The 27,779-nt window shown below is 42.6% G+C and overlaps 1 protein-coding gene across 1 annotated transcript in view; it reads left to right on the forward strand.

Moving 5' to 3' along the window:
- The window catches only part of Dstyk (dual serine/threonine and tyrosine protein kinase), a 51,236-nt gene extending 25,834 nt beyond the window's left edge, over positions 1 to 25,402 (forward strand). Inside the window, exons 3-13 of the mRNA XM_034513297.2 lie at positions 6,866 to 7,529; positions 11,253 to 11,485; positions 12,117 to 12,200; positions 13,069 to 13,245; positions 13,896 to 14,025; positions 14,369 to 14,525; positions 14,913 to 15,045; positions 16,654 to 16,767; positions 18,394 to 18,508; positions 21,203 to 21,337; positions 21,673 to 25,402. Of these exons, the coding sequence (XP_034369188.1) occupies positions 6,866 to 7,529; positions 11,253 to 11,485; positions 12,117 to 12,200; positions 13,069 to 13,245; positions 13,896 to 14,025; positions 14,369 to 14,525; positions 14,913 to 15,045; positions 16,654 to 16,767; positions 18,394 to 18,508; positions 21,203 to 21,337; positions 21,673 to 21,860 (2,130 nt within the window). The 3' untranslated portion in view covers positions 21,861 to 25,402. The remainder of the gene's footprint in view (positions 1 to 6,865; positions 7,530 to 11,252; positions 11,486 to 12,116; positions 12,201 to 13,068; positions 13,246 to 13,895; positions 14,026 to 14,368; positions 14,526 to 14,912; positions 15,046 to 16,653; positions 16,768 to 18,393; positions 18,509 to 21,202; positions 21,338 to 21,672) is intronic.
- The last annotated feature ends 2,377 nt before the right edge of the window (positions 25,403 to 27,779 follow it).

Here is a 27,779-nt window from a genome sequence, read left to right on the forward strand (position 1 = left end):
TCCATCAGTCACTAATTAGAACGTGCTTCGCAGGCTTGCCTTCAGCCTCATCTTAAGGAGGCGTTTTCTCAAGTGTGGTTCCCTCCTTGTAGATAACTCTAGCTTGGGTCAGGTTGACAAGAACAAACAAGGACAGGCAAGCAGGACATTATGCTTTATGTGACTGAGCTTTAGCAGTGTGCTGTGAACAAGAGTCCCTTCCAATAAGAAGAGGGATTTTTAGGATGTACTTGCCCTTCTTCAATGATTAATACATTGCTGCTTGACATTTGCCACTTTATGTGGAAAAATAAACCAAAGAGCTGTTATTTTGGTGTCTTGAGAGTAACAAGCACCCTTCTTTTTCATTTTCTTAATCTTGTCAGAAAATCTGATGGTTAACAAGAAAACTTCCGTGGGATCCATGACTTTGTATAGAATGTATTCTACAAGAGAACTCTCTTATTGTGATTCAAGTGGAAATTAAGGGGTTCTATCATTCCCTGAGTTCCTTTCCTTGATTAAAGAGTAAAATGTTTACTTCAAACATCAGTTTCAGATAAATGTGTGTGATGTGACCTGAAAGGTAGAAGATTTTATATGATAATGGCATGCAGTTTTAAGCTAGTCATAATGGCACTGTTTTTTCGTCACTTCATCCCAGTTACATATTGTGTGCCTTCTAAGTTATGGGCCCTTCTCTGGGTGCTAGAAAGGTATATAACCTTCATGAAATAGACAATAAGGTCAGATTTTGGAATCAGGACAACTCTGGTTCATCCAATTCAGTATTATTTTTTTACTCTCTGCCTTGAGAAGTTAGCACTGGCTTCCCCTCTTGTTTATACCCATAAAATACGAGTCATCCCTTAACCTTAGTCATATTACAGAATCACAAAGCACATTGCAGTCTATGTTGTATTGATTGTTGTTTGAGTGGCAGCCTGCAGCTCTTTGTGCCTTCTGGCACTCATAGGAGAGCTGAGACCAGCTGCATAGTGACCTGACTGGGGACGGGAGAAGAGAGCACTATTTTTGTTTTCTGTCCATTTTTGTTTAGTATAACATATATTTACAGATAGTACTTTTAGCACTGAGGACATTGAAGCAGGAGGATTGAAAAGCTTGTGCCTACTTTGTGCTACCTAGTGAGTTTAAGGCCTACGTAGAGCATATGTGGAAATCCTGCCTCAGAACAAAACAAATGCCCTAAAATGAAACAAAACACCACAAAACAACAACACAGAGGTTTAGGAAGGAGTATACAGCTTTTCTCAAGGTGTCAGTATATCACTACAAAACCCTTAATCTGCCAGGTGTGGTGGCACATGCCTATAGTCTCAGCACTTCAGATGTGAGGCAGGAGGATTTACACAGTTTGCAGCCAACATGGAATATGTAGCAAGTTCCAGGCCAGCGGTCTTAGAGTTTTACTGCTGTGAACAGACACGATGACCAAAGCAACTCTTATCAGGACATTTAATTGGGGCTGTTTACAGAGGTTCAGTCTATTATCATCTGGTGGGAACATGGCGTCATCCAGGCAGGCATGGTGCAGGAGCTGAGAGGTCTACATCTTCATCTGAAGGCTGCTAGGAAATGACTGATTCCAGGCAACTAGGGTGAGGGTCTTAAAGCCCACACCCACCATGACACCCCTACTCCAAGAAGGCCACACCTCCAAATAGTGCCACTCCCTGGATCAAGCATACTCAAACCATCACACCAGCCAAGGCTATACAGCAAGTCCTGAGAGTGAGCTCAGGAAATGTATTGTGCACTAACTTAGAAAATGCTTCTAAGGCTGGAGAGATGGCTCAGTGGTTAAGAGCACTGACTGCTCTTCCAGAGGTCCTGAGTTCAATTCCACATGGTGGCTCACAAGCATCTGTAATGGGATACGCTGCCCTCTTCTGGTGTATCTGAAGACAGCTACAATGTACTCATATACATAAAATAAATAAATCTTTAAAAAAGAAAAAAAATGCTTCCCTAAAGTTGCACACTCTGCAGCACATATAAGTCAGGGTAGCAAAAGGTGTCCTGTACAGCAAGGTGGGAGTCAGACTAGTTTTCCAACCAGAACACATTCCCTGCCATTTGAGACACAGATGACACAGTCCTTAAAAAAAGTGCTCATACTCAAATTTTTTCTTCTAATAAGTTTATACCTATGAGTAAATTAAATCAACTAACTGTTCTTCTCTGATACTTTCTTTCCTCTCTTTCCTCCCTCCCTCTTTTTTTTTCTTGTTTTGTTTTTTGAGACAGGGTTTTCCTGCATAGCCTTCACTATGCTGGAACTCACTCTCTAGACCAGGCTGGCCTCAAACTCACAGAGATCCACCTGCCTCTGCCACCTGGGTGCTGAGATTAAAGGCATGTGCCAACACAGCCCGGCTCTTTCTTTTCTCTTAAAGGATGGTGTTGGTCTTACATATGGACTTGGCAGTTTTGACTAATGGTTTTGTTATGCATAAAGTGGTCCTTTAAGAAAAACCTGAAATTTTATTTTAGGAAATTTAACCAAATAAAATTCTTCTGAAAAAATTAATTAGATGAAATACACCTTTTACTTATTCTTTGACAATTTCATAATGTAAACAATGTGTCTTCATCATACCTATTCCTAAGTCTTCCCTCTCATTCTTCCTGTGCATCTAACACGTCCCTGATCCCTCTTCATGCCCCGCCTTTGTAACCCATTTAGTCCAGTTAGTGCTGCCTGTTGGAATGTTGCCTGATCCTGGGCAGCTCGCCGTAGCTCGAGTGAGTTATGACTATACTGCCATGTCTTTTCCAGAAGATGGTGTTTCTCAGCACCCCTTCCCAATCCTCTGGCTCTTGTATTCTTTCCTTCCCCCTTTCCACAATGTTTCCTGAGCCTTAATGTATATGGGGGTTTATATAGCTATCCAGACACACCTTCACACAATGTATCCCTACACATTTAGGACCCAGTCACATATTGTCAGCATTTTGACCAGTAAGGAGTTACTGAGTTAATTGCTGGTTATTACAGAGAGATGCTTGTCTGGCCAAGGCTGAGGCCAGCAGTTTGACAACATGACCACTTACCAAGGCAGCAATAATCATTTCCCTCCTAGAGCCTATGGCCTCCCAGCACTGGGCTTTTGCTCAGGCTTATGATACCAGCTATGAATTCCTTCAAGTGAAAATTTTCTAAATAATATTCTGATTTTGAATTTTTGCTTTTTTCCTATAATAAAATCGATTGATTTTTATCTTTTTACAATATAACTAGAGGCTGGAGTGTAGTTCAGTAGCTATAGTGTTTGCCCATCACCTAGGAAGCCCTGGGTTCACTCTTTAGCATGACAGAAGAAAAGCATGGCAGCCCATGCCTGTATTGTAGCACTCAGGAGGTGGAAGCATGAGAATCAGGAACTGAAGGTCATCCTTGACAACATAGCAAGTTTGAGGCCAAACTGGGATACATGAGACTCTGTCTCAAAAGCTAGGGGGAGGTGCTGTGGTTTAAAAATAAACAAACAAATAAACAAACAAAAAACACTACACGTAATTTATCTAGCTTATGATCCAGAGAGATTTCTCAGTGAGTGAAAGCAAGCCTAAATTCAACTCTGGAGCCCATGTGACAAGCCAGATGGGCTAGCATGCATTGGTAATCCCAGCGCTCCCATAGTAAGATGGGAGGCTGAGACAGAATTGAGCAGATCATTTTGTCTGGAGTATGCAACATCACATCAGAAACTAGAGCTCTTGCCTCAAGATAATGAGGAAGGAACTAACTGCTGCAAAGCCCTCTAACCCTACCATACAAACATCCTGGTATAAATTCTCATTCTCTGTCTGTCTGTCTGTCTGTCTCTCATCCTTAGGATTCTTTTTAGTCTTTTTCTCGTGATTTTGCTGCTGGTATTTATGCAGTTGTGTATTCCAATTTAAACTTTGAAATTTCTTATCTATTAGCATTTCTGAAAATGCTTCCTGAGGAGAACACTCTCATTCTAGGGAGTGTGAGTAAGCCAGGGTAGTAAGGGCTGTTCTGGATCACAAAATGAGCCAGGCAGGTTTCCAACTGGAGCACACTCCCTGCAATGGAGGCAGAGATGAGACAGGTTTCTTCATGGCCTTGGGTTTGGGTAAGCAGTGGATGGGTTTATGTAGTTTGCTCAAATTACAAGTGAAGAGAGGCTAAATGGCTCTTAGATTTCTTAGAGTTCAAGTGACTAACTAGATGAGCATCTTGTCACTTCCCTGAAAATAAAGTTTAGTTCTTTGTTGGTAAGAAGGTGAAACCTTTATGCTATATGCTTTGAACTATAGTTTTGTTTTATTCATCTTTTCTATAGAATGGAAAAGATGAATTGAATAAAACAAAACTATAGTTCAAACTCACTGGTGCGGTTAGAGATGAGTACTAGAGAGATGAACAGGCCAGCTTTTCTGGGCTTTCCATACCCACAGAAGGCTATCAAAGAAGGGGAAACTCAGCATTTCATTTTAAAATATATTTTGTCAAATGCAGATACCTCGAGGTTAGGCAAGATGGCTTAGTGTGTGTGCCTCCAGGTCTGACGATTTGACCTGTGGTAAGATGAACAACTCCTGTTTGTTGTCCTCTGATCCCACGAGCACACACACAGTAAAATGTAACAGAAGAAAGTTGCTTCCAGCCCAGAGGAGTCATACAAGGCTGTAAAGCCGGCACTTGGGAGGTAGAAGGAAGATCCGGAGTTCAAGCCAGTCATTTAGTCTGATAATTGTTAAGGACTTAAACTTGATCAGTTATAGGATGAATTCTTTTAGAACTTTGTCAGATGGATTCTGTAAGGTAACTCAGCAATGAGGTTGGTTTTGAGTTTGTAGACATCTGAAGGCAACAGGAATTTTGTACCTAGTAACAATTGGCCAGTCTCCACTCACAGCTCTGTGACTTAGGATTCCGAGTGATGAGGGACAACTGTACACTGGACAGAAATATATCCTCCACTGAGAGAGAGAGAGAGAGAGAGAGAGAGAGAGAGAGAGAGAGAGAGAGAGAGAGAGAACAGCAGAAACCATAGGATAGGAAAAAGACCTGTGGAAGATTTATTTCAAAAGGGCATTCTGCAAACTTTACAAGTTTAAGATGAAGGTGTGTTAAGTGTAACAGAACACCACAGACACATGCAGGAGGCAGGGTGATTGCCTCCTCTCATGTAGGCATCTGAGGACCAGGCTCCCTTTTTCACTGCTTTTGCTTTTTGAGACAGGGTCTCTCTACACAGCACTGGCTGTGAACTCCTTTGTAGACCACCTTAACCTCAAGTTCGCAGAAATCTGCCTGACTCTGCTTCCTGAGTGCTGGGATACAACGTGTGCACCACCACGCTCGGCTTTCCTTCTTAGCTCTGGCTGTACATTTGTCTAGATCAGCTGCCTGCTGCCGCTGCTCTAGCTACCATATCTCCATGTAGAAGGAAGGTGGGCAAGGCCAGAAAGAATGCTTTCTGGTAGAATCAGTCAAGTCTGTCTGGTTTTCTCTTGCCTCACCCCACCTTCCCCAAAATATAAAGGCTAAATACTGGTTTGGTGAGCCTTATTACCTACCATACTAAGTAATCATATTTGTGTGTGTGTGTGTGTACATGCACATATGGAGGTGGCATACAATGTGTGCATGCAAGTTCACACACATGCAGAAGCCAGAGTGGGACTTTTGCTATAGCTCTTAATCTTATTGCCTTGAGACAGGGCCTCTCACTGAACTTGAAGTTCGCCGATCCAGGGGACCCTTGTGCCATTACTAGATTTTTATGTAGACATTAGGGACTGGAATTTAGATATCAAGCTTGTACAATAAGCAATCGTATACAGTGAGCCACATCCCCAGCCCCTAAGTGACCATATTATTGATGGTATTACCACAATTTAACTTATTTGAGCCTTTGAGATATCTCAGAATCTTGGAATAGGATAGAAATGTTTGGTGACCTTGACTTTTAATTTATAGATTGATTTCTTGGTTTGACAACTGATTTTATTGAGGATTTGGTTGTGTTAGACATTGGAGTTCTAGTAGTGAGTAAATATGGGCTCTGCCTTCAAAGGCTTTGTGGACTAATGGAACAAAATCTCTTCTTTCACTCCTTTCCCCTTCTGTTTCTTCCTCTCTTCTCACCATTTTTCTGTTTTACTTCTCTTTCTTTTTTCTTCCCTTTCCCTTTTGAGACAGGGACTTTTAAGTTCTACCCCAGGTTGGCCTGGAACTCACTGTATGTCCCAGGCTGGCCTAAAACTTTGATCTCTCTCCTCTAGCTTCCAGGTGCTAGTACTACAGGCATGTACCACTGTGCCTGTCTGAAAAGACCAGGTTCAAATAAGTAAACAATGAATGTGCTGAATATAGATAAGGAGAAATAGAGTGCTAGTGGTTCTGTAACAGCAAAGGGTGTAGGGGATGACATGCTTTACATGTGAACAGTGAAAGGATGCTGGAGTTAGCCAGGCCTGTAGGTGGGATGGAGGTGTGAGATCAAGGCAAGAGGAAAGGTATAGGATGATTCCCCTGCTCCTAGGTTGCCCTAAGAATCCATTTTTTCCCACTGTTTGTCTCCTTTTCATAGGGGAGTCAATAGGAATTTACAAGCATCAAAGGCAGGCAGGGATTCTTTTCATCTGAAATGGCTGAAGAGACTATAATCCTTTCCACTGAGTTATTTGATATCTAGATGAATGCTTGCCTTTGTATGTCACAGAAGTGAGCATTAGGAACCAAGGAAGGAGGTGGACAAGTGACCGGGGGTATGCTAAAGTCCAGTTCCTCCATCTGGATTTTGGTCTCAATGTAGGTGAGACTTAAGTAAGGCAAAGATGGGTTCTGACAGTTAAGTGCTAATCTGACCCCTTCTCCTTCTAGGAAGTGGACATTGTGGTGGCACCATGCCACAGCCACCGGCCTGCAGTAGATGTTCTGAGTGATTTGGCAAATGATTTCTTGCCTGTCATAACCTATGCACTTCACAAAGATGAACTCTCTGAGAGGGATGAGCAAGAGCTTCAGGAAATTAGAAAGTATTTCTCCTTTCCTGTGTTCTTTTTCAAAGTACCCAAGCTGGAGATAATCAACTCTTCCAGTGGGAGAGCAGAGAGTGAAAGATCACCACTGTATGGACAGCTAATGGATCTGGGCTATCTGAGCAGCAGTCACAGAAACTGTGTAGCCTCTGACCAGGACTGTAAAGCTCAGAGCATGTTGGTGGAGCAAAGTGAGAAGCTGAGACAGTTGAGTACATTTTCTCACCAGCTGCTACAGACCCGCCTAGTGGATGCAGCCAAGGCCCTGAATGTGGTACACAGCCACTGCCTTGACATCTTTATTAACCAGGCTTTTGACATGCAGCGGGACCTGCAGATCACTCCCAAACGCCTAGAATATACTAGGAAAAAGGAGAATGAATTGTATGAATCCTTGATGAACATTGCCAACCGAAAGCAAGAGGAAATGAAGGATATGATTGTTGAGACACTTAACACCATGAAAGAGGAACTTCTGGATGATGCTGCCAACATGGAGTTTAAAGGTAGGCACTCGTGAACTTCTGGAGTGCTGGGACTGCGGAGCTCTCTGGTTCATTGGGCTAGAAGTTGAATGTACTGAGTCTGTAGGTCCAGCAGGAGGGCACCTTCAGTCACTTAGATGAGGCGGCCTTTTTCACTGTCATAGATCTTAAGGTTCACACTCCTTCCTTCCCAGGCCATTAGCTTAGCGTTTGGTAGATTCGTCCTCTGGCTGCCCGCTCTGCACTGCCGCCTGTATCCTGCGTTCCTGAGAAGAGCTTTGTACTTTGTTACCTTTGCTCTGACAGCGCAGCCCAGGGTGCCTCACTATGTTGGTTTTTGTCCCATGGTCTCATGGTCTCATTTTTATCTTCAGGCGGCTTCTGAAAACCAACTCAGAAAAAATTTCCAAAGCATGATTAGCTTTCCTGGCAGACTCATTCATCACAAATGACTACTAACAAAACTGGGGAAAGCCATTCGTTGGGGCTTTGGTGTCTGAAGTTTTGATACTGCTGGCTTTTATGCTAGTGACTATTTGAACCTTCATGCACAAGTTCTACCTTATAGTAACTAAAATGACACTTCAGACTTTCAGTCACGAGTACACATGCACATCATCCCGGGGTGCTCAAAACCATGATAGACCACTGTAGACTTTGTCATGCTGTCCTCTACTAGATGGAGTCTGCTTATGTTCATTGTTTAGGTGAAGGAACAAAAGACTTCAAAGGTTAAGCAGTTTACCCAAGGTCCCACCGCTAATAAATAGTTGAGGCAAGATATGAATTGGGACAGTCTAATTCTTGAGTGCATATATGTAAATATATGTATATTTATACTATGTATGTATGTATGTGTGTATGTATATATGTATATGCACTCAAGAATTAGTAGACTCACTACGTATACCAGGCTGGTCTCAAACTCAGAAAGATGAGCCTACCTTAGCTTCCTCAGTACTGGGATTACTGCCTAAGAACCGCCTAAGTACTGCGACCACACCCAACCCTTGAGCCCATATTTTATAGTTCAGTGTTTACTGCTTAAACCAGCTGTTCTCAACATGTGGGTCACAACCCTTTTGAGTGACCTAAGACCATCAGAAATATCAGATACTTACATTGCAATTCATAAAGTAGCAAAATTACAGATATGAAAGTAGTAATAAAATAAGTTATGGTTGGGAGTCAACACAACATGAGGAACTGTATTTAAGGGTCACAGCATTAGGAAGGTTGAGAACCTCTGTTCTTAGTTACTATGCCCCCTTCTTCTGGTACCCATCTCCTAAGCCTCGGCATATCCTTCATTGTCTTCTCTCTTTAACTGTCTTGTTTAAATAGTTGTCAAGAACCCAAGAGTCCCCTGCAATTTTATATCTACCCATATTTTTGTTTTCCATAAGTTTTTTGAGACAGGATTTCATTGTATAACCCAGGCTGGCTTTGAACTTACAACCACTTGTCTCAGCCTCTTTGAGTGTTGGGATATAAGCATTCAAAACACTCCTGGCTCTAGTCTGACTTCTCTAGTCTGTCTAAAGTATCTTGACCTAATCAGTCTACCTGACTTGTTTCTTTTCCATCTCTACTTCATCTGTATTGGCTTCCTGTTCCTATAACTAGTGCCAGCCTTATTTCCCATTCTTCACTTTTCTGCAGTTTTTTGTTTGTGGGTTTTCTTTTGTTTGAGACAGGGCTTCTCTTTGAATAGCCTTGGCTGTCCTGGAGAGTAGACCAGGCTGGCCTCAAACTCACAGAGATCCACCTGCTCCTGCCTCCTGAGTGCTGGGATTAAAGATGTGTGCCACCCCAACCCTGCATTATGACCCAGTAGTTTTAATTGGGTTAGTCTTAACTATTTGCTGTCTTCCATACACTCACTTAATTTTTTCTTTGCATGAGTCATGCCTCACATCTGAAATATCTTTTATTTTTCTGTGATTTTTTTCCAATTCCTGTCTACCCTTCAAAGGCTACTTTTGGTTATTAGTTCTGCCATCTGTCAGCTGTATTCATTGATGTCCCCGACCCCATTTCACCTGTCACTCTGTCATCTCACTTTGTTTTAGTGTCGTGTTCTGAAATGCCAGAAGTGGAGAATATGAACTTAGGGTTGGTTATTCATCATTTTATACCTTGCAGCAAAAAATACCAAAGAATCTCATTCTATCTTCCTTCTCTTCTCTCCTTTCTTAGTAAAAATGAATGAAAATATATCTTTAGTGGCTGAGAAATGCTCAGTACTAGGAAGTTCCAGGAAGTCCTCTAAATGTCACTAAGCACTCTGGAGCATCTGTGCTGGCATCTAACCCACATGATGACAGGCAGGGTCGGGTAGACAGTGCAATGTTGGCTTGTCCTGTGGCAGACATACCAAGCACCTTTGATACAATGTTTAGCTTAAACAGATATGGGAGTAACTGGAGCAAGCAAATCAAATGTCTGCCTGCTGGCTGCACTGCAGGCCTGTGGGTCTACTCACTTAGATAGCTACACATTAGGTGCAGTTGAATGTCTGATTCTTATCCTGTTCTGAGACCTTTTGGGGTACCTTTGAAGCAATAATTGATTTAAAAGCAAGCTTGCACATAGTCTGGTAGAACCAGATTTCTATTACTATTTGTTTTTGTAAATAAAGGTCATGCATGTATGCTGGGTAACATACTTTAGAAATATCTATGTTTTAATCTAGGTGTGGTGGCATATGCCTGTATTCCCAGCTCTCAGGAGACAGAGGCAGAAGAATCGTAAGTTTGAGGTCAGCCTGGGCTATGTAGGGAGTTACATGTCAAAAACGTCTTTTCTTGTTTTATAGTAGTGGGAATTGAGCTTAGGGCTTATGCATGTTAGGCAAGCACCCTGCCACTGAGCTGCATTCCCCCATAAGGTAAAAGCATATATATGCTACTTAATTCAAACACATGAGAATGCTGTTTCCTAAACATCTAGTTCCTCTCCTTTGCATTTCCCCTTTCCATGTATAGCTCAGAGAGGTTTTTGCAAATGTGCATTTAAATCTGTCTCCTAATGAACATACCTTGCCTTGCTTTCAGCCTGTTAATAAATATTTAGATCTTTTGTGATTTTCTTTTTGTTGTTACAAATGACTGAATTGGTATCATTGTGTACACAGTCTGAGATTTTTGAGGTCAGAGTTCTAGAAAAAGAATTTCCAGAGGCATAGCTTCTCAGCGGGTGTACATAGTTGTAATTGTTGGTTGGTTTAATATGCCAGCAGTGTGAAATTTAATGAAGATCCTAGATGTGGAACCAGTGAGGTTTGTGCTTGAATTCTAGCTGTATTGCTTCCTGACTGCACATCTTCTCTCCCAGTGCCCACTTTGTCTTATCCCTGAGGCTGTTTCTGATCCATTAATATCCACCTAAAAAGGTATTGTAAAGATGAAGTTACATTACTATATAATGCTTACTATTGTGCCTTTCAGATAGTTTCTGCTAAGGGAATGGTGTTCTTCCCCTCCTGTAATTATGACCTAAAAGCTAGTAAGATCAACAGACTTGTTTCAGACATAACTGCTCATTTCCAGGATCTTATTTAACTTAAGTAGCTGAACATTGCCTGGCCCTTGATCATCCTAAGATTTAGAATTTGACAACCAACCATATCTTTTCATAGCCACTGTCATGGTAGGTCACTGGTGATAACTTGGGAGGTGCCCTGATTTAGCATGTCTGCCCACTTTCTTTCACAGCTAACTAGCATAGTCTCTACCTCTGTAGATGTCATTGTCCCTGAGAATGGAGAAACAATCGGGACCAGAGAGATCAAATCCTGCATCCGGCAGATCCAGGAGCTCATCATCTCCAGGCTTAATCAGGCAGTGGCCAACAAGCTGATCAGCTCGGTGGATTACCTCCGGGAAAGCTTTGTCGGGACCCTGGAGCGGTGTCTGCAGAGCCTTGAAAAATCACAGGATGTCTCAGTTCATATCACCAGCAATTATCTCAAACAGGTATGAAAAGAATAGTTGCTTAGACCGTGCCACAGATAACATCTGGGACAATTCACAGACAACCCCAATCTCAAATTAGCCAAGGATTTCCCTTTGAGACAATCTAGTTAAAACTTCATTTCGTTTTCCTACTACATGGCTACTGCCTGGGAGAGGTGCTGAGTTGTAAACTTACAGATGATAAAAATGAATAGAAAGTAAAAGGACCTATTTAGCCACAATATGTGTACGTACACACACACACACACACACACACACACACACACACACACACACACTTTTCTTTGTTTGGGCAGGCAGAAGGAAGGAATATGGCACATGGTAGCCAAGACTAGGCTAGCCTTGAACTTGCTGTTTTGTTCAGGGCTGGATTTGAACTAATTCTCCTGCTTCCACCTCTGAAGTGATGAAATTATTGACATGTGCTGTGTCTGGTTAGATTGTAGTTCTTTGTTTTTTGAGACAGGGTTTCACTCTGTAGACCTGGCTGGCTGGGAACGTGCTATATAGAACAGGCTGGCCTCAGCATGCAGGGACTAAAGGTGTACACAGCCATACCCAACTTGGACCTGTTGTTGAAATTATTCAGAAATGGCTGTCTGCATATGCTCTTTTATGTGTTCTCTTTCAGATCTTAAATGCAGCTTACCATGTTGAAGTCACTTTTCACTCGGGGTCTTCAGTTACTCGAATGCTTTGGGAACAAATCAAGCAGGTGAGTGTTCCCCAGGAGTCATTCCAGTCCATGTTTGGCTCACTTACATTGTAGACTCTCCAATAGATTCTTAGAACATGCTGTTAAAGTAGGGTGGCCATTTTTCTGGTTTGTCTGTGAGAGAATTCTGTTATATGCTTAGCCTTTATTAATTACTACCAATGTTCCTTTAACTCTTTAAAAAGCTGTACATTTATGTAATACTTGATGAAGCCACAAAATTCTATATCATTAGGTTTCTTCATCTGTCTTTTATTTGGGCTAAATGTTTTCTCAAAACTAGGTATTGTTGGGACTGGGGATGTAGCTTGGTGGTAGATGGTTTGCCTTACATATGCAAGGCCATAGGTTTGAGTCCCCAGTACCACAAGAGTGAACAAGTAAACAAACAACAAAAATCTAGACACTGAGTCAAGGTGGCACACGTAGCCTTTAATCCCAGCACTGAGGAAGCAGAGGCAGGCAGATCTCTGTGAATTCAAGGCCAGCCTGGTCTACATAGAAAATTCTAGGACAGCCAGGGCTATGTAGAGAGAGACCCTGTCTGAAACAAAACAAATACACAAAAAACTAAACATTGCTGTTAGGAGCCGAGTGTCCTGTCCCTGAATATAATACGTTGAGGGCTGTGAGCATTTAGATCAGGCTTACTGTTTGTGAGCATTTAGATCAGGCTTACTGTTTGTGTCTACCTCTGACTGAGCCCCAGGTTTGAGGTAGGCAGCATTCAAGTTGAAGTTGGATTTCAGAGGCTTCTGAGTTAGAGCTGCTCCTGGTGAGAGAGAACTCAGACAAAGAAGGGCATTGTTGAAGCTGCCTGCGAGCTCTTCTCCTTCCTTCAGTGATCTCACTGTCCTCATCTCGGCAGATCATCCAGCGTATCACATGGGTGAACCCCCCCACCGTCACTCTAGAGTGGAAGAGGAAGGTGGCCCAGGAAGCCATCGACAGCCTCAGCGCCTCCAAGTTGGCCAAGAGCATTTGCAGCCAGTTCCGTACTCGGCTCAATAGTTCTCACGAGGCTTTTGCAGCCTCCTTGAGGCAGGTGCGTATGTAGGAAAGGAGCAAACACTGGAATAATCAGAAAAGAGCCTCCTTGAGAGAGAAATGGTATATTCTCTGCTACCCTTATAGTTTTAAAAAGTTAATATACTTTTTATTCTGTTAAAGAATAATTTGTTACAGAAAGTTTCGTCAACAAATTTTTCATGTGGATCTTTTCTAACTCTAGGAAAGTTAGAGGGAGGGCAGTTAATTTTTGTCCATATTACACTGAGAAGGGAGTGTGGAGGAGAACATACTTTATATACATTTATACAGCAGTGTAAGAATGAGTGAAAGAGGAATGACTTTCTAACTCTGTTCTAGTTGACAGTTATATGCTCCCGTGTGTGTGTGTGTGTGTGTGTGTGTGTGTGTGTGAGAGAGAGAGAGAGAGAGAGAGAGAGAGAGAGAGAGAGAGAGAGAGAGAGAGATAGAGAGATAGAGAAGACAGAGAGAATGTGCATTAGGCATCTAAGAAGAGCATGACTATCAAGGACTCTCTGTCATTGTCCTAAACATGTCACATACTTGCCGCTCTTTTGTCACAGTTGTTGGCACGAGAGAGATACTGTTATTTCTAGGTAACAGGTGGAGAAGCTGTGTTGAGGGGCTTGAGAAGTCTTATGTTGTCTTTTTCTGTTTCCCTCCTAGTTGGAAGCTGGCCATTCTGGTCGTCTGGAGAAAACTGAAGATCTGTGGCTAAAGGTTCGAAAGGACCACGCCCCCCGTCTGGCCCGCCTTTCACTAGAGAGCCGGTCTTTACAGGATGTCTTGCTTCACCGTGAGTTCTTGCTTCTTTCCCAGTAGATTAGAAGAAGTTCAGGATCCTCTGGCATTTTTATGCCTGGCCTCCAAGAATCCCAGTGTCTCAGGCTACTCCTTCCTTGCAAAGCTGCCTCAGCATTTAGTGATGTTTCTGAATTCCTGTTTGGTTCTGCTGCTTATGTAATGTGAATAACACGATCAAAGTTTATTCAAAGTCATTCAACTCAGAATACACTTGAATTTCTTTCCATTGCATGACTGCATGATTACAGCTTCTGGCCTCTAGGCAGGGCTGCACCTAAGAATCTTAAAGAGAATGCTTGGTAAGTCCCTATTCCACCTGTCTTTTTATCTTATAGGTAAGCCTAAATTAGGACAGGAACTGGGCCGGGGCCAATATGGTGTGGTATACCTGTGTGACAACTGGGGGGGACACTTCCCTTGTGCCCTCAAGTCAGTTGTTCCTCCAGATGAGAAGCACTGGAACGATCTGGCATTGGAGTTTCACTACATGAGGTAGGCCTTGGTTTCATTAATCTCTCTAGGGAAGACCCAGAGAAGCTAAAAGGCTGGGATGAGTTTGTAGCACAAGCAGCAGTGTCTGTCCCTCTATATACAGATTCCAAAGTGTTCTACCTACCTAATGATCTGGCTCAGACATGCTCTTCCCTTAGTCTTTCCCCATCACAATTCTTAATTGTTGATGCTGTTTTCTTTCATAGTCACAAGGACTGTCAGTATTGATAGTCTGTGGCCTTTTGGGCCTTAGTGGAGAAGCAGTTCTCCTTTCCTTCAGTCTAGAGTTGGACTAAGTGTGTCCCTGACATTTTTTCTTTCTATGTAATGGTATCTCATGTAGAATTAGAGCCCAAATGTAGTTGCCAAAACCTCTTTTTCTCATAGATCTTTGCCAAAGCACGAGCGGCTGGTAGATCTCCACGGCTCAGTCATTGACTACAACTACGGCGGCGGCTCCAGCGTGGCTGTCCTGCTCATTATGGAGCGGCTGCACCGGGACCTCTACACAGGGCTGAAGGTGACTGAGGCAGCCAGGGACAAGGGCCAGCTGCAGTCAGGCTCAACCCTTCCTGACCACACTTCATCCTTCCCTGTTTATTCACTTTCTATGTATATGTATATATACTGCATATATACTATATAGATACTATACTATACATGTCTCTATAGTAAATCTGGAGAGATTCCAAACCCACATAAATGTACACACACCATCCATAACATGACATGCACAATTTGAAAATTTTAAAGGAATTCAGAGGGAGTTAGTTGTAGGTTCTGAGAGGCTCTGTATTCTAAACATTCTAACAAGTTCCAACAAGATTTAAAGTGAAATCATTTATAGGGGACCAGAGATGTAGCTTAGTGATAAGCAAACTTGCTTGGCCTGTGTGGTCTTGAGTTCAGACTCCATAGCACCAGAAATAGATGGAGAGAGAGAGAGAGAGAGAGAGAGAGAGAGAGAGAGAGAGAGAGAGAGAGAGAGAGGTGTGTAGTAGGGGCAGGCACAAAGTCACTTATTAGATCTTATTATGTGGTCCTGACTTTTAAAAATAAATTGGGGTGTGCCACTGAAGAATTTCATTTGAGGAAAGATGAAACTCTCAGTTGACTACTGAGTTTAAACTGTCATCTAAAAAAAATCACCAGTAGGGAGTTAGGCTTCACTAGTCTGTCACCTGCATTGGAACTGAGCAGAAGCTGACCTGGAGTGTCTGGCCTCCTCTGTATGGAGACTTTCAGAGTGAGGTAGAAAAAAATGTAGAAATGTTTCCAGGAGTCACAAGACTTAGTGATATGAAAAAGAGACTCTGAGTAGTCCCTTCTTTGTCTCAGGAACACCTGAGGTTTCTCTGAAGTGGGCTAGAAAATCCCATTTGAGTGTTTGGAAGAAATTAATAGGACATTTTTCAGAATCCCAAAGATCCTTAAGTAATCAGAATGACTTTGAAATTGGAACCCATAAACTCAAACCTGAGTTAACCAAGCCTATAAAGGCAGTGAAAGCAAATCTCTAATGAGGCTGTGCCAGAGTCACTCTGGTGCTAGGAGTGAGATGCTGTTAGACCTCGAACCTCTTCTGCTTGGATTCTGGTCCTGCTGACCACTGCAGCTTGCAGAGGCTTCCTTTTGCTCTGCTTCCTGTGCAGCACGGTCTTCCCTGCACCTCCCACTCACTATTCTCCCCTCTGGTGTCACCACAAGTCAGTTAGTTGCTCACAACTGGAAGTCTCTGCTGGGGTTCGTGTATCATATGAAGGAAAATATGTCAGAGAGTTTCTCCTAAGAAAGAAGAGTCTCCTACATAATTAGAATGCCATTACCACATTCAAGAAGTCTAACATTGATACAGTGGTGTTATCAACATATATTCTGTTACTGTCTCTGTTATATCCAGTTGCTCCAAATATGGTCTGTTTGGTATTTTGTTGTTGTTGTTGTTCTTGTCCTTGTTGTTTTCTTATCTAGGATCTAATCCAAGGATTTTACAGTATATTTTTGTTATCAAGCTATTTCTGCTTTCTTTAATATAGAGTAATCTTTACCCTTTTGTGTTGGTCTTTCTGTCATTGGTATTTTTGAGGAGTTGGGCTCTCATGACATCTAGGCTCTTTTGTCTTTCCAGGCTGGGCTGACCCTGGAGACACGTTTGCAAATAGCTCTGGATGTGGTAGAGGGAATCCGCTTTCTGCACAGCCAGGGGCTTGTTCATCGGGATATCAAACTGAAAAATGTTCTGGTAAGACAGAGCTGTATTCAGAGAGGACTTCCTGCCTCTCTCTTCTGTGTAAAAAGCACTTTGATTCTAGGAAATATCTACATGGAAAGTAGAAGAGTTAACACCATGGTGAGTGGACAGAGCCATGGACTTAAGCTTAAGGACCAATCTCAACAGACAACCTTGTGTCAGATACTTTCCCCTCCACTGTTGAGAAATTCTAACTTCACAGAAAGGTTAAGAGTAGCATGTTAGAGACCCAGATACCCTTGTATCCTATGTTCTTGCAAGGGTACCCACTCAGTCATATTTTCTATTTATTTTCGTGTATCATATGAAGGTAAATATGTCAGTGTCTCCTAAGAAAGAAGAGTCTCCTACATAATTAGAATGCCATTACCACACTCAAGAAGTCTAACATTGATACAGTGGTGTTATCAACATATATTCTGTTACTGTCTCTGTTATATCCAGTTGCTCCAAATATGGTCTGTTTGGTATTTTGTTGTTGTTCTTGTCCTTGTTGTTTTCTTATCTAGGATCTAATCCAAGGATTTTACAGTATATTTTTATTGTCATGCTATTTCTGCTTTCTTTAATATAGAGTAATCTTTACCCTTTTGTGTTGGTCTTTCTGTCATTGGTATTTTTGAGGAGTTGAGGAGTCTTACTGTTCAGTGCTTTATCAGAGATGCTGGATGAGAGCTGGCATGCACCAGTGCACCTTACAAGGCCACATCCCATAAGTCAGAAAGAATTGTTTGACAGAATCTTCTTACAAACATCTACTAGGGTCAGTGACATGGCTCAACTATGGTAACACAGCATGACAGGCTACGGTACCTGTTATTACATAGTGGAAGGAGAGAGCAGACTCCTGCAAGTTGTCCTCTGACCTACACACACACAAAGTAAATAAATAAAATGGAACAGTTTCGGAAAAATGCCTTCCAGTATCACATGGTAACACCCCATGAGGTTGCAGTTTGAGGAAACAAAGATAGCTTGGAAATTGTAGATAGAAGGATAATAGACCATCAGGAACCAGAAGGGATTGATTTTTGCATGTTTGTTTTTGTATCATTGTTGTTCTTTCTATTGTTTTAGGTCTTATATGCTGGCTCAGGTCTCCCACACCCTAACTAACCCTTTATTAGATCTTTAAGAATTAAACAATTGCTTTGCCTGATGAAGAGGGAAATCAGATGCCAACATGTTTTCCTCATTTTACAGACCTTCATTACTCATTCTTCCAGGATTATAGTGATCCCAGTACATGTCAGCGATATAAAGAGGAAGGAAAACCCTGCCACCAAGTTGTCGACAGTATAGGGAAGAAGATAGTGGCAGGACAGAGTCTGGGATGGTGAGGTTGGAGACAGGACTTTTTTTTTTTTTTTTTTTTTTTTTCCGAGACAGGGTTTCTCTGTATAGCCCTGGCTATCCTGGAACTCACTCCATAGACCAGGCTGGCCTCAAACGTAGAAATCCGCCTGCCTCTACCTCCCAAGTGCTGGGATTAAAGATGGGTGCCACCACTGCCTGGCTTTTTTTTTTAATACAGTTTTTTGAGACAGGACTTTCTAAGGACTGCTTTGAGACTGGGTGTGCAGACAAAACGTGACTCTGACCTGCTTTTTTTGGCAGCTGGACAAACAAAACCGTGCCAAGATCACCGACTTAGGATTCTGTAAACCAGAAGCTATGATGTCAGGCAGTATTGTGGGGACACCAATCCATATGGCCCCTGAACTTTTCACAGGTAAGGCTACAGGGCAAAGAGTGGGTTTAGCAGACTTCAGTAGTCTACTGTGGAGTGCTTCCCCTCAGGGTAAGTACTGAGTGCAAGACCTGCTGGCAAGTCCAACAATGACAAAAAAAAAACAAAACAGGGAGAGTAAAGAGGGACACAAGGAAGGAAGGAAGGAAAGTGTGAATGTGAGTGAGAGAAGTACTCTTTGCATGTGTCTCTGGGTTATTAGCACTCTTATCTGCCACACTTAGACTTACTTAATCACAAAGTATTGGTTGAAAAACTTCTAAATGATGGAACTTGTCAGTAAAGAACTTAACATCAACATGGAGGACTATCGAGAGGTAAGATAATCTGGAAGCGCTCTAAGGCAGTACTTACTGATAAATTACAGGTGCTGTGTACTGTTGATGCAGAGTGAAAGAACGAATTAAGGCTGAAATACTGGGTGGTTTTATGGTAGAAGTGAGATTTGGGGTAACACTAGAGGCCTATCTGGAAAGATTGGTAGTGGGAAGGGACTCAGGTTTAAGTGTACTCTGCAGTAGGCAGGATAGTTCATTTCTGGTGATCCTGACTTACTTAATTGTAGCTGTCTTTGCCACATTGTGGGTTCTCGATTATGCCACCTCTTACCCCCTGGTGTCACTCCCTATCACGAGGTAAGAGCGAAAGGAGGAGAGAGACATAGATCCCTGAAGATAGTTTCGTTCTTTTGTTTCTTTGAACTCGACTACTAACAAACTGTAACCAACCCCTATAAATAACTAACAACCACCGACCCTGCCTCTCAGGGGCCCTAGCATTTATATACCCTCTGTAGAGTTCCCAGGATTTCAAACATCACACAATTGCTGAAACTATTTGCAGCTGGCAAAACCATGCCTCTGCTAGAGCAAAAAGAAAATCATAGCCAGATTCTTCAAACAATACAAAGCAGCCCCATATCCATAACCTGGGATTAAAATGAAAGCACACTCTTAAAGTATTTGTGTTTTTAAAAAAAAAAAAAAAAAAAAAAAAAAAAAAAATCCTTGGGCTGCAAAGATGGCTCAGTGGTTAAGAGTACTGGCTGCTCTTCCAGAAGTCCTGAGTTCAATTCCCAGCAACCACATGGTGGCTCACAACCATATGTAATACAGGTGTACATGCAGAGAGAGCATTCATACATAAAGTAAATAAATCTTAAAAAACCCCAAATTCCAGAATTCTCACTACACTTAATGTTTATAGCAATCCTGATTGTGTTGTTATATTTTTATGTCAGATTAGCAAATAAAATTGGGGTCAGATTGATGAAGAAATTGACCCCCAAAACACTGAGGTAAAAGGCAATGGACCTATAATTTGGATCTATGTCTTTTTTCTACTGTCCAACCAAGTATCATGAGAACAGAAATATCTGAAGGCTGAAGGAGAAATACTAAGGAAAATTGCAAAACAGCAAATAGTGAAAGATATGGCCAGAGAAATCCAGAGATTGAAAACCTTGTGGAGAGTTGGGGTTCTTATGCAAGTAAGGAAGTGCTGAGCTTTTAAATGGGGGAGGGTTCCTGGACCAGCTTTGCAGCCATTGGTGGAGGGGATATGAGGGAGGAGAATCAGAGTGAGGTAACTGGTTAAGTGAAGGCTTGTACACAGCTGAAATAAACAGGGCTAGATTTGAGATGAATTTCGGGGGACAATGGGAAAGCTTTTTTACTGCCTTGATGTAGAGAAGGATGGCTGGCATAAAAGACTAAAACTGAGCCATACTGGAGGGGAGAGTAATGGCTCTGTGCCAAGGAAGATGGGAGGAAGCCACAGGTCAGTCACTAGTGTTGACATGAGGAAAAATTTGTAATGCATTTCAATTGCTGTGCTTTTTTTTTTAAGATTTATTTTATTTATATGTATGAATACTTTACCCACATGTATGTATGTGTACCACAAGTGTGCATGGTGCCCAAGGTAAAAAGAGGTTATTGAATCCCCTGCAACTGGAGTTGACAGTGTCTGTGAGCCATGTGGATGCTGGAAATCAAACCCTGGTCCTCTGTAAGAGCTCCAGGTGCTCTTAACCATCGAGCCATCTCTCCAGCCATGGATTTCATTCGTTTCATAGAAGTTGTCACCTGGCTCTTCATTACTCACTAACCGGAAGGAATAGGGATTAGTGCAGTTGTTGTCTCATTAGAGCCGATAGGAGAGCTGTCCTTCTCCTAAGCTTACTTTGTTCTGGCTGCTTATTTAAGTTCCTCTTACTGCTGTCTACCCTAGTGTCAGAATAATAGTTCTACAATATGTTGTTCTTTCTGTCTGAGAGATGGCATCTTCCTATATATCCCACACTGGCCTTAAACGATCCTTCTGCCTCAGTTTCTTGAGTGCTGTGATTATAGGTGTGCACCACCACACCTGCTAATCTTTATAATTGTTATTTTCTGGGTCCCAACCATAGTTCTCTAATATGGCCCTTTATCGAATTGATCTTGCAGACTGTCCCAATAAAATGAATGACCTGATTTTCCTTCTGTTTTGACAAATTTTTGTCTTGGCTACCTTAGCATCTAGGTTTCCATATTATAAAATGGGCACTACAGGTGTGCCCTGCCCCCTAGGCAAGTTGTGAAGAACAGTAGATATTAAAAGCGTTTCAAAATTGTGTAAAGACTCATAGAAGCAAGATGGTGGCTCACTGTTGCCCGTCTGTCTTTGCTGTAGGAAAGTATGATAATTCTGTGGATGTCTATGCTTTTGGGATCCTTTTCTGGTATATCTGCTCCGGCTCTATCAAGCTCCCCGAGGCATTCGAGAGGTGTGCTAGCAAAGACCATCTCTGGAATAATGTGCGCAGAGGTAAGACTCACCAAACCACTTTGCTTTAACTCTCTGAGAACAGACAGCCCGGCACCACAGCAGGGCGCCCTCATCTCTGGCTGCTACAGCATGGCCACATCAGACGGATATCATACAGTGCTGAAAGCAAAGCAGACCTTTGCTATTGAATAGCACTACACCAAACTATGTCAAAATTGTTTGCTACAATTTTTAGTGTTCAGTTTTCTAAGCTAATGTGTTCCAGCTTCCACCATTCCTGTTGCATTATAGCTGAGGAGTCTGCGTTAGAAACCCAAAACCTTTGTTCTCCCAGCTCTCCCTGACTGGCTTCACTTCCTTGCTCTTCTCTCTAGGGACCCGTCCGGAGCGTCTTCCTGTGTTTGATGAGGAGTGCTGGCAGTTGATGGAGGCATGTTGGGATGGAGACCCCTCTAAGAGGCCTCTCTTGGGCATTGTCCAGCCTATGCTCCGAAGCATTATGGAGCGGCTCTGCAAGTGCAATTCTGAACGACCAAACAGAGGACTAGATGATTCTACTTGAAGACAAAAGCCTTTCTCTTCACTCTGTTCCTTCCTTCCTTCCCTCTCACCTTTTGGCCATGGGGAGAATTTGTTGTTTGCTCATTAAGGGAGCTCCCAAGGGAACTGGTGCTTGTTGGCAACTGGGTAGAGATGGCTCCTGGGCAGTGAAGAGTTCGGTGGCTGTCTTAGTATTCACACTGCCTTACACTGTCTCTCTGGCAAAAGATTGACTCGGATGTGTAAAAACTGAAGAATGTGATGTTCTGGTCTCAGAACTGAAAAGAAGACAACTGTTACCACTGTCTGCTCACTGTGTGTCTCTAAAACAAGTACAGCCTGCAGTGCAGGGCATCAGTCCAATGGTAGAGACCACTTAGAAACATGACCTTAGTTCAGGATCCTATGGTCATAAAGGCAAAAACCAAACCAACCTAGCCAGATATACCTGTGGTTGTCTGGTTTTTGTTCTTTATAGGCAGGGTCTCAGGTTGTTACAGTCAAAGACCCAGGAGGCAGCTGGACGTGAAACTGTCTGTCCTCACAACCCAGTGTGTTTACATTTCCAGGGCCAGGGAGCCCTGGTTTCTGTGGGGCAGAGCTAACCCAGAACAGAATCTGTTTGATTCTTGTGTCTTTCCCATCCTCTATCCTCCTTTTTTCTCAAAAAGGAGGGAATAAACCAGATAACATGGTACTTAGACTTGAGCGTCCAATCAGAAATAAGACTATAATTTTGTTGTTTTTAATGGGATGTAGCCCAGGCTAGCCTTAAGTTCATCCTTATGCCTCAGCCTCCACAGTGTTGGGATTATAGGCATGTGCTACCATGCATAGCTTCTAACTCTATAACTCACTCCTTTCTTCTTCCGTGCTGGGGATCAATCCCACTGCTCAGATACTGCTGGTAAGCACTCTCCCATGAGCTATGCTCCAGCTTCATATAGCTTTTAAAGTTCACTTCGAACACTCGGCACCATGAACTCTGATAATTGTGCAGTTGAGCATGGTGGTCTAAACACTCACAGCTCTTCAGAAACGCCGTGTAATACTTTCTACATGCAAACTGTAATGGACAAGTGATGGGCCAGTGCCTTTGGGTTCCTTAGCTCTGGCTCATTTTGGCAGAATGCTTAGTCTAGCTTTTAGAATTTTAATACCTACTCAACTACACTTAGTTACTCTACTCTGAGGTTAACATGTTGCTCTCTGGAGACTGTAGGATATACAGGAAGCCAAAGAGTCAAGAAATGAATTGTCTCTGCTAGTTAAGTCTGTTGTGTGTGAAACCTGAGGTCTTACGTAGTTAGAAGACTGCTGACCCTTGTTCTTGAGTCTAGCTGTAATAAAGAGGCGGTAGCTCCAGTATGAAACTATATTCCTAACATTCTTTGGAACTCTTAGCCCATACTCAGTCTTATAAGTGGGAGATTAGATTTTTGTTTCCTCATCCAGAATCTCTTTTCAGTCTCCTGTCAGATTACAGGTTCCTTCTTTTAATTTTAAAAAGTCAATTCCCATCATTTTCTGCCCAGTGGGAGGAGCAGAGAGGCTAATGCCATAGGAAAGGAAGAGGAGTTGTATAGTGAACTCACTAAAGAGTATCCAAGGAAGGCCCAAGATGTTCCTGAGTGTCTGGGCATGCCAAAGGCCACACTGGTGGGATTTGGTGTTGGTATTTAATGCTCAGCGGGCTGAGTATATGAACATGTATGTCTAACTTGTGTGTATTTTACTTTATAACATTGTAAGCTAATTTTGGAGTCTATGTTTTTTGGCATCTATTATTATTGCAGTGATAAAATGCCATAAAATGTACTGTATTGTATACCACTTGGGAGGACACTAGGTGGTCAGAGAAGTTTGGTGGCACTTGGGTAGTACAGGGCTCGACAGGTTTTGAAGATTTACCTCTAGGCTGAGGGACGAAGAAGGGAGGTATGAAGAGCTGCCTTTATTGTGTGTTATCCTTCAAACGTTTCCATAAGGGCAGTTTACTCTAGCCCAGCACTGACACCCGGCTACTGCTTGGGAGCTTAAAGTCTGGCTACTCAGTTTTCCTCAGAATGGAGTGACAGGCCTTTCTGCAGAGCAATCAGAAGTGCGGGCAGAGTCTGGACTGCAAGGCTCATCTGCATCCGTGGCACAGATGACTGGCTTCTTGACTGAGCAATCCTTCACTGTTCTCAGGAAGACGACTATCCTGGTTGTTGCCAGACCAAAGAGAGTCACTTCTGACTCTGTCACGTTTAAGGGACAGGGCTAGGCAGCCATGGTTCTAAGTGCTAACACTAATGCTCAAGAAAACCAAGGAAAGGCTGCATTACTGTTCCAGCCAGAGCAGAATGGTAAGCTCTGAACCCCTCAGCTCCCCAAATGCATTTCTGTATTTTTGCTTGAGCTGTCAAACAGGTTAGAGCACTCAGGGTATGTGTAACTCCGTGGTAGAATGTGCTTAGCCTGCACATGGCCTTGGGTTCAGTGTCTGGTACCAAAACAAAACAAACCCACGAAGGTCAAAGAGCGGTTGGAATGTTTTTCCTGACAGTAGTGGCCTGGGGTAGTAGGGCTGCAAAATGACAGCTGCACTAAATGACACTTTATTGTTATTGTTGTCTTATTTAGCACTGAGAAGCCCAGGGGATAGGTGAGTACAGTCACACTTAGTAAACTGAGGCACCCTTTGGTCTTGTTCTAGAGAGATGCCTTGTTTGATCTAACTTACTGGGAGACCTCCCAAGACCATGTTCTGTCAGGATGGAGTAACAACCTTGGAAAAGTGCATCCCAAAGAAGGAGCTGCTTTACATGTTTAGAACTAGCATTCTGTATATGTTGGGTCAAAGAGTCCACATATTCCTTAAAAGAAAATGAGGATTCGGTTTTTTAAATGTTGGGGTATGTGAGATAGAGATGGTGTAATATTAGAGTGGACCAGGAAGGGGTGGCCTTAAAAGACACCTGGACTGCAAACTCCCCTAGAAGTTTCAGTCCTGTTGTTAAGAGTTTTATTTTTAACTTCATCTGCTTTTTTAGCATCTAGTGTGATTGTCATAGTGGGAGAATGTACAAATACCTGACGTCATCGGAGAAACCAAGTAGCCCAGAGAATTGACAAGAAAATTAGTCTGGACGGCCTGCTGGTTTTTGTTTTGGGGGGGGGGGGCTTGGGGGGGCTGGGTTTTTTTGTCTTTATGTAATGTTTTTATTTGTTTTAAAGGACTAATGTTTATTACAGTGTTATATAAAAGTGTAACATATTAAGTGTATAGAATAAAGTGCAATAACAAAAATCTGCTCGACACAAATTTTAGCCTCTGTACCCCCCTTTCTTGTGCAGTGTGGCTCTTTCCATGGCATTGTTAGTGGGACCATTTTATTTGTTTTTTTTGTTTTGTTTTGTTTTGTTTTGTTTTGTTTTTTTTGAGAGAGAGATACAGCTCTAGGTTTTGTCTTAGTATAACCTGAATGGCTGTACTAGGTTTTGTGGAGTGTTCTGTAAGTTGTGGGGATATGGATACCAGGTGTGCTGCATAATAAAGACCACATTCATGTCCCAGTGTTACCTGTTTGGCTTCCCATTTCCCTCGCTTTCCTTCACATGTCCACAGGATGCTCCCAAGCCCTGTTTCCCTCCACGGCCTGTTGTCCTTCCATGTTGGGAGACTGCCGAAAATACTCCAACTCTTTTAAGCCTCATCAACTGCAACATACTTTTCTCTCCTGACCAGGTTCCATACTTGGTCTGCAGCTTTCCTAGGGAGGTATCCTGTGACTCTGGCATCTCCAACATCTTGGGATCTCCAACACAATCTAGGTCTCACCTTCATAGCTTTACACAATGGTCTCTCTGGGCTCCATGCCTGGCTTCAGTGGCTTTCCTTAGTTGTGGAGGGAGATTCCACAGCCCCTTTCTTGTGTCTTTGACTCTAAAGCCAGAATCCGGCAGTGGAAGCTGCCACTTTCTGCTGCTTGATGCTTATTACGTCTGCATCAGCTTCTGTGGTTGTACTTTCCTTCACTGCTTGAGCCTTTCTTTAATTCCTTTTCATAGTCAGGTGCTTAGCTGGGTGGGTCTTGCCCGGAGGTCACCACCCCTTTATTCCTTTTAGTATCAGGCTTTTCTTTAAATTTTGTATCCCATGAACACTGGACTTAGCTCTGATTACACTCCTAGTGTTCCTTTTCTCTGCAAACTATATGTTTTGTATTTCTCTTTGTCCAGCTTGCACCTGTTCATTATAGATCAGCATAAGAGTAATAACCACACAACATAGTCAGTACTAGGCTGTCTTGAAATCACCTCTGCCAACGTCATTAATCCAGTGTCCTTCAATTTAGCCTCAGGCAGAATTTTAGGACACAGGCAAAAAGCAGTCACATTCTTTGCCAAAATATGACAAGAATGTTCTCTAAGCTACTTAGTAATATTCTTCCCCTCAGAAATGTCTTGAGCTGCCCTCCACAGTTCCCCCCTCAGCACTGTCTTCCTCTTCCTAAGAGGACTCATTAATCCCTGCTTAAAGCATCCAGCCTGTTTTCTAGTCTCCCAAAGTCTTCCATATTCCTCCAATAAATAGCATAGTCAGGCCTGACACAGCAATTTCCCAGTCCCTGGTACCAACTTCTGTCTTAGTTACTGTTCTGTTGCTGTCAAGAGACTATGGCCAAGCAACTCTTATGAAAGAAACAGCAAAGTTACTATGGGTGGCCATGTACAGATAGAATTTCTTAGGTGTTAGGGATGGCTTATTTCTTACTCTATGCCAGAGGTGACATTTCAAATCAATGGGAAAAAGACTATTCAATAAAACTGGTTGTCGACCTGTTTCTATAATGAAAACCATAGATGGAATGGTTTATAAGTAGAATAAACTTGTTTCTCACAGTCTCAGAGGCAGGGCAGTTCTGCTTCATAGAGCCTTGTTGCTGTATCCTATAGAGATTAATGCACTATCTTCATAATGGAAGAGCAGAAGGACAGAAAGGGACAAGGTCAGCACCCTCACGTGCTAGAAGAGATGGAACTGCAACAAGTGCCTAGCTAAAAAACAAAGTGGCTGACCTCTAGAAGCTGTGTGATTTGGTGAAGGGTCAAGGAGGCCTGGTGGTGGCAGCAGTGCATGCTTTATTCCAGCACTCGGCAGGCAGAAGCAGACCAGTGTGGTCTACACAGAGTTCCAGGACAACCAGGGCTACACAGAGAAACCCAGTCTCAAAAAAAAAAAAAAAAAAAAAAAAAAAAAAAAAAAAAAAAAAAAAAAAAAAAAATCAAAAAGGTTGTGGTGATGGGGGCTGTCAATAAAACATTCAGAGAGAAGGGCCAGGGGAAAGCAGCAGAAATTCACAAAAAGAATACAGTCCCTGGAGACACAGGGAAAACAGAAATCAAAGGAGTCCTGATGAAAAATGGCTGGCAGCCAGCCGTATCCACAGGACAAGCCCCAAATTCAGATGCAGGGCTTGCTGAAGCAGTGGCTTCCCCAGTGCCATGTGGCTCTTCAGTGAGAAGAGTTCCCTTGTTTAGAGGGCGGTGGCAGGGCACCATCTTGAGATTGCTTAACCTGAGCTAACCTGCCAGCCAGAGAAAAGGAATGTCATATACGTAATGGTGCCTTAATTAAACTTGCTATGGCTCCAGGGCAAGAAACAGCCCTACAAACAGCTGTGGCATGCAGGAGGTCACTGGCCAGTTGTAAAGTCCAATTGGCATGGGATTCAAACAATGGAGTGTATGGAGAAAGGTAGCCCTTGTCCTGGGTATGTGGAAGATGACCCCATTCCCTCAGAATAACTGGAGTTTGAGAGTCAGCCTAGGGTCAGTTGGTGGATCATCCTTTGGCATTCTCTGTAGTTTGAGAACACTGAAACTCTTGCAGACCACTTAGTATCTACAGCTACATCCTTTCAGCAGAGTGATTAATGTTTAAGGGCTCTAAAGT

The sequence above is a fragment of the Arvicanthis niloticus genome, chromosome 10, assembly GCF_011762505.2.
Source record: "Arvicanthis niloticus isolate mArvNil1 chromosome 10, mArvNil1.pat.X, whole genome shotgun sequence".
NCBI lineage: Eukaryota > Metazoa > Chordata > Mammalia > Rodentia > Muridae > Arvicanthis > Arvicanthis niloticus.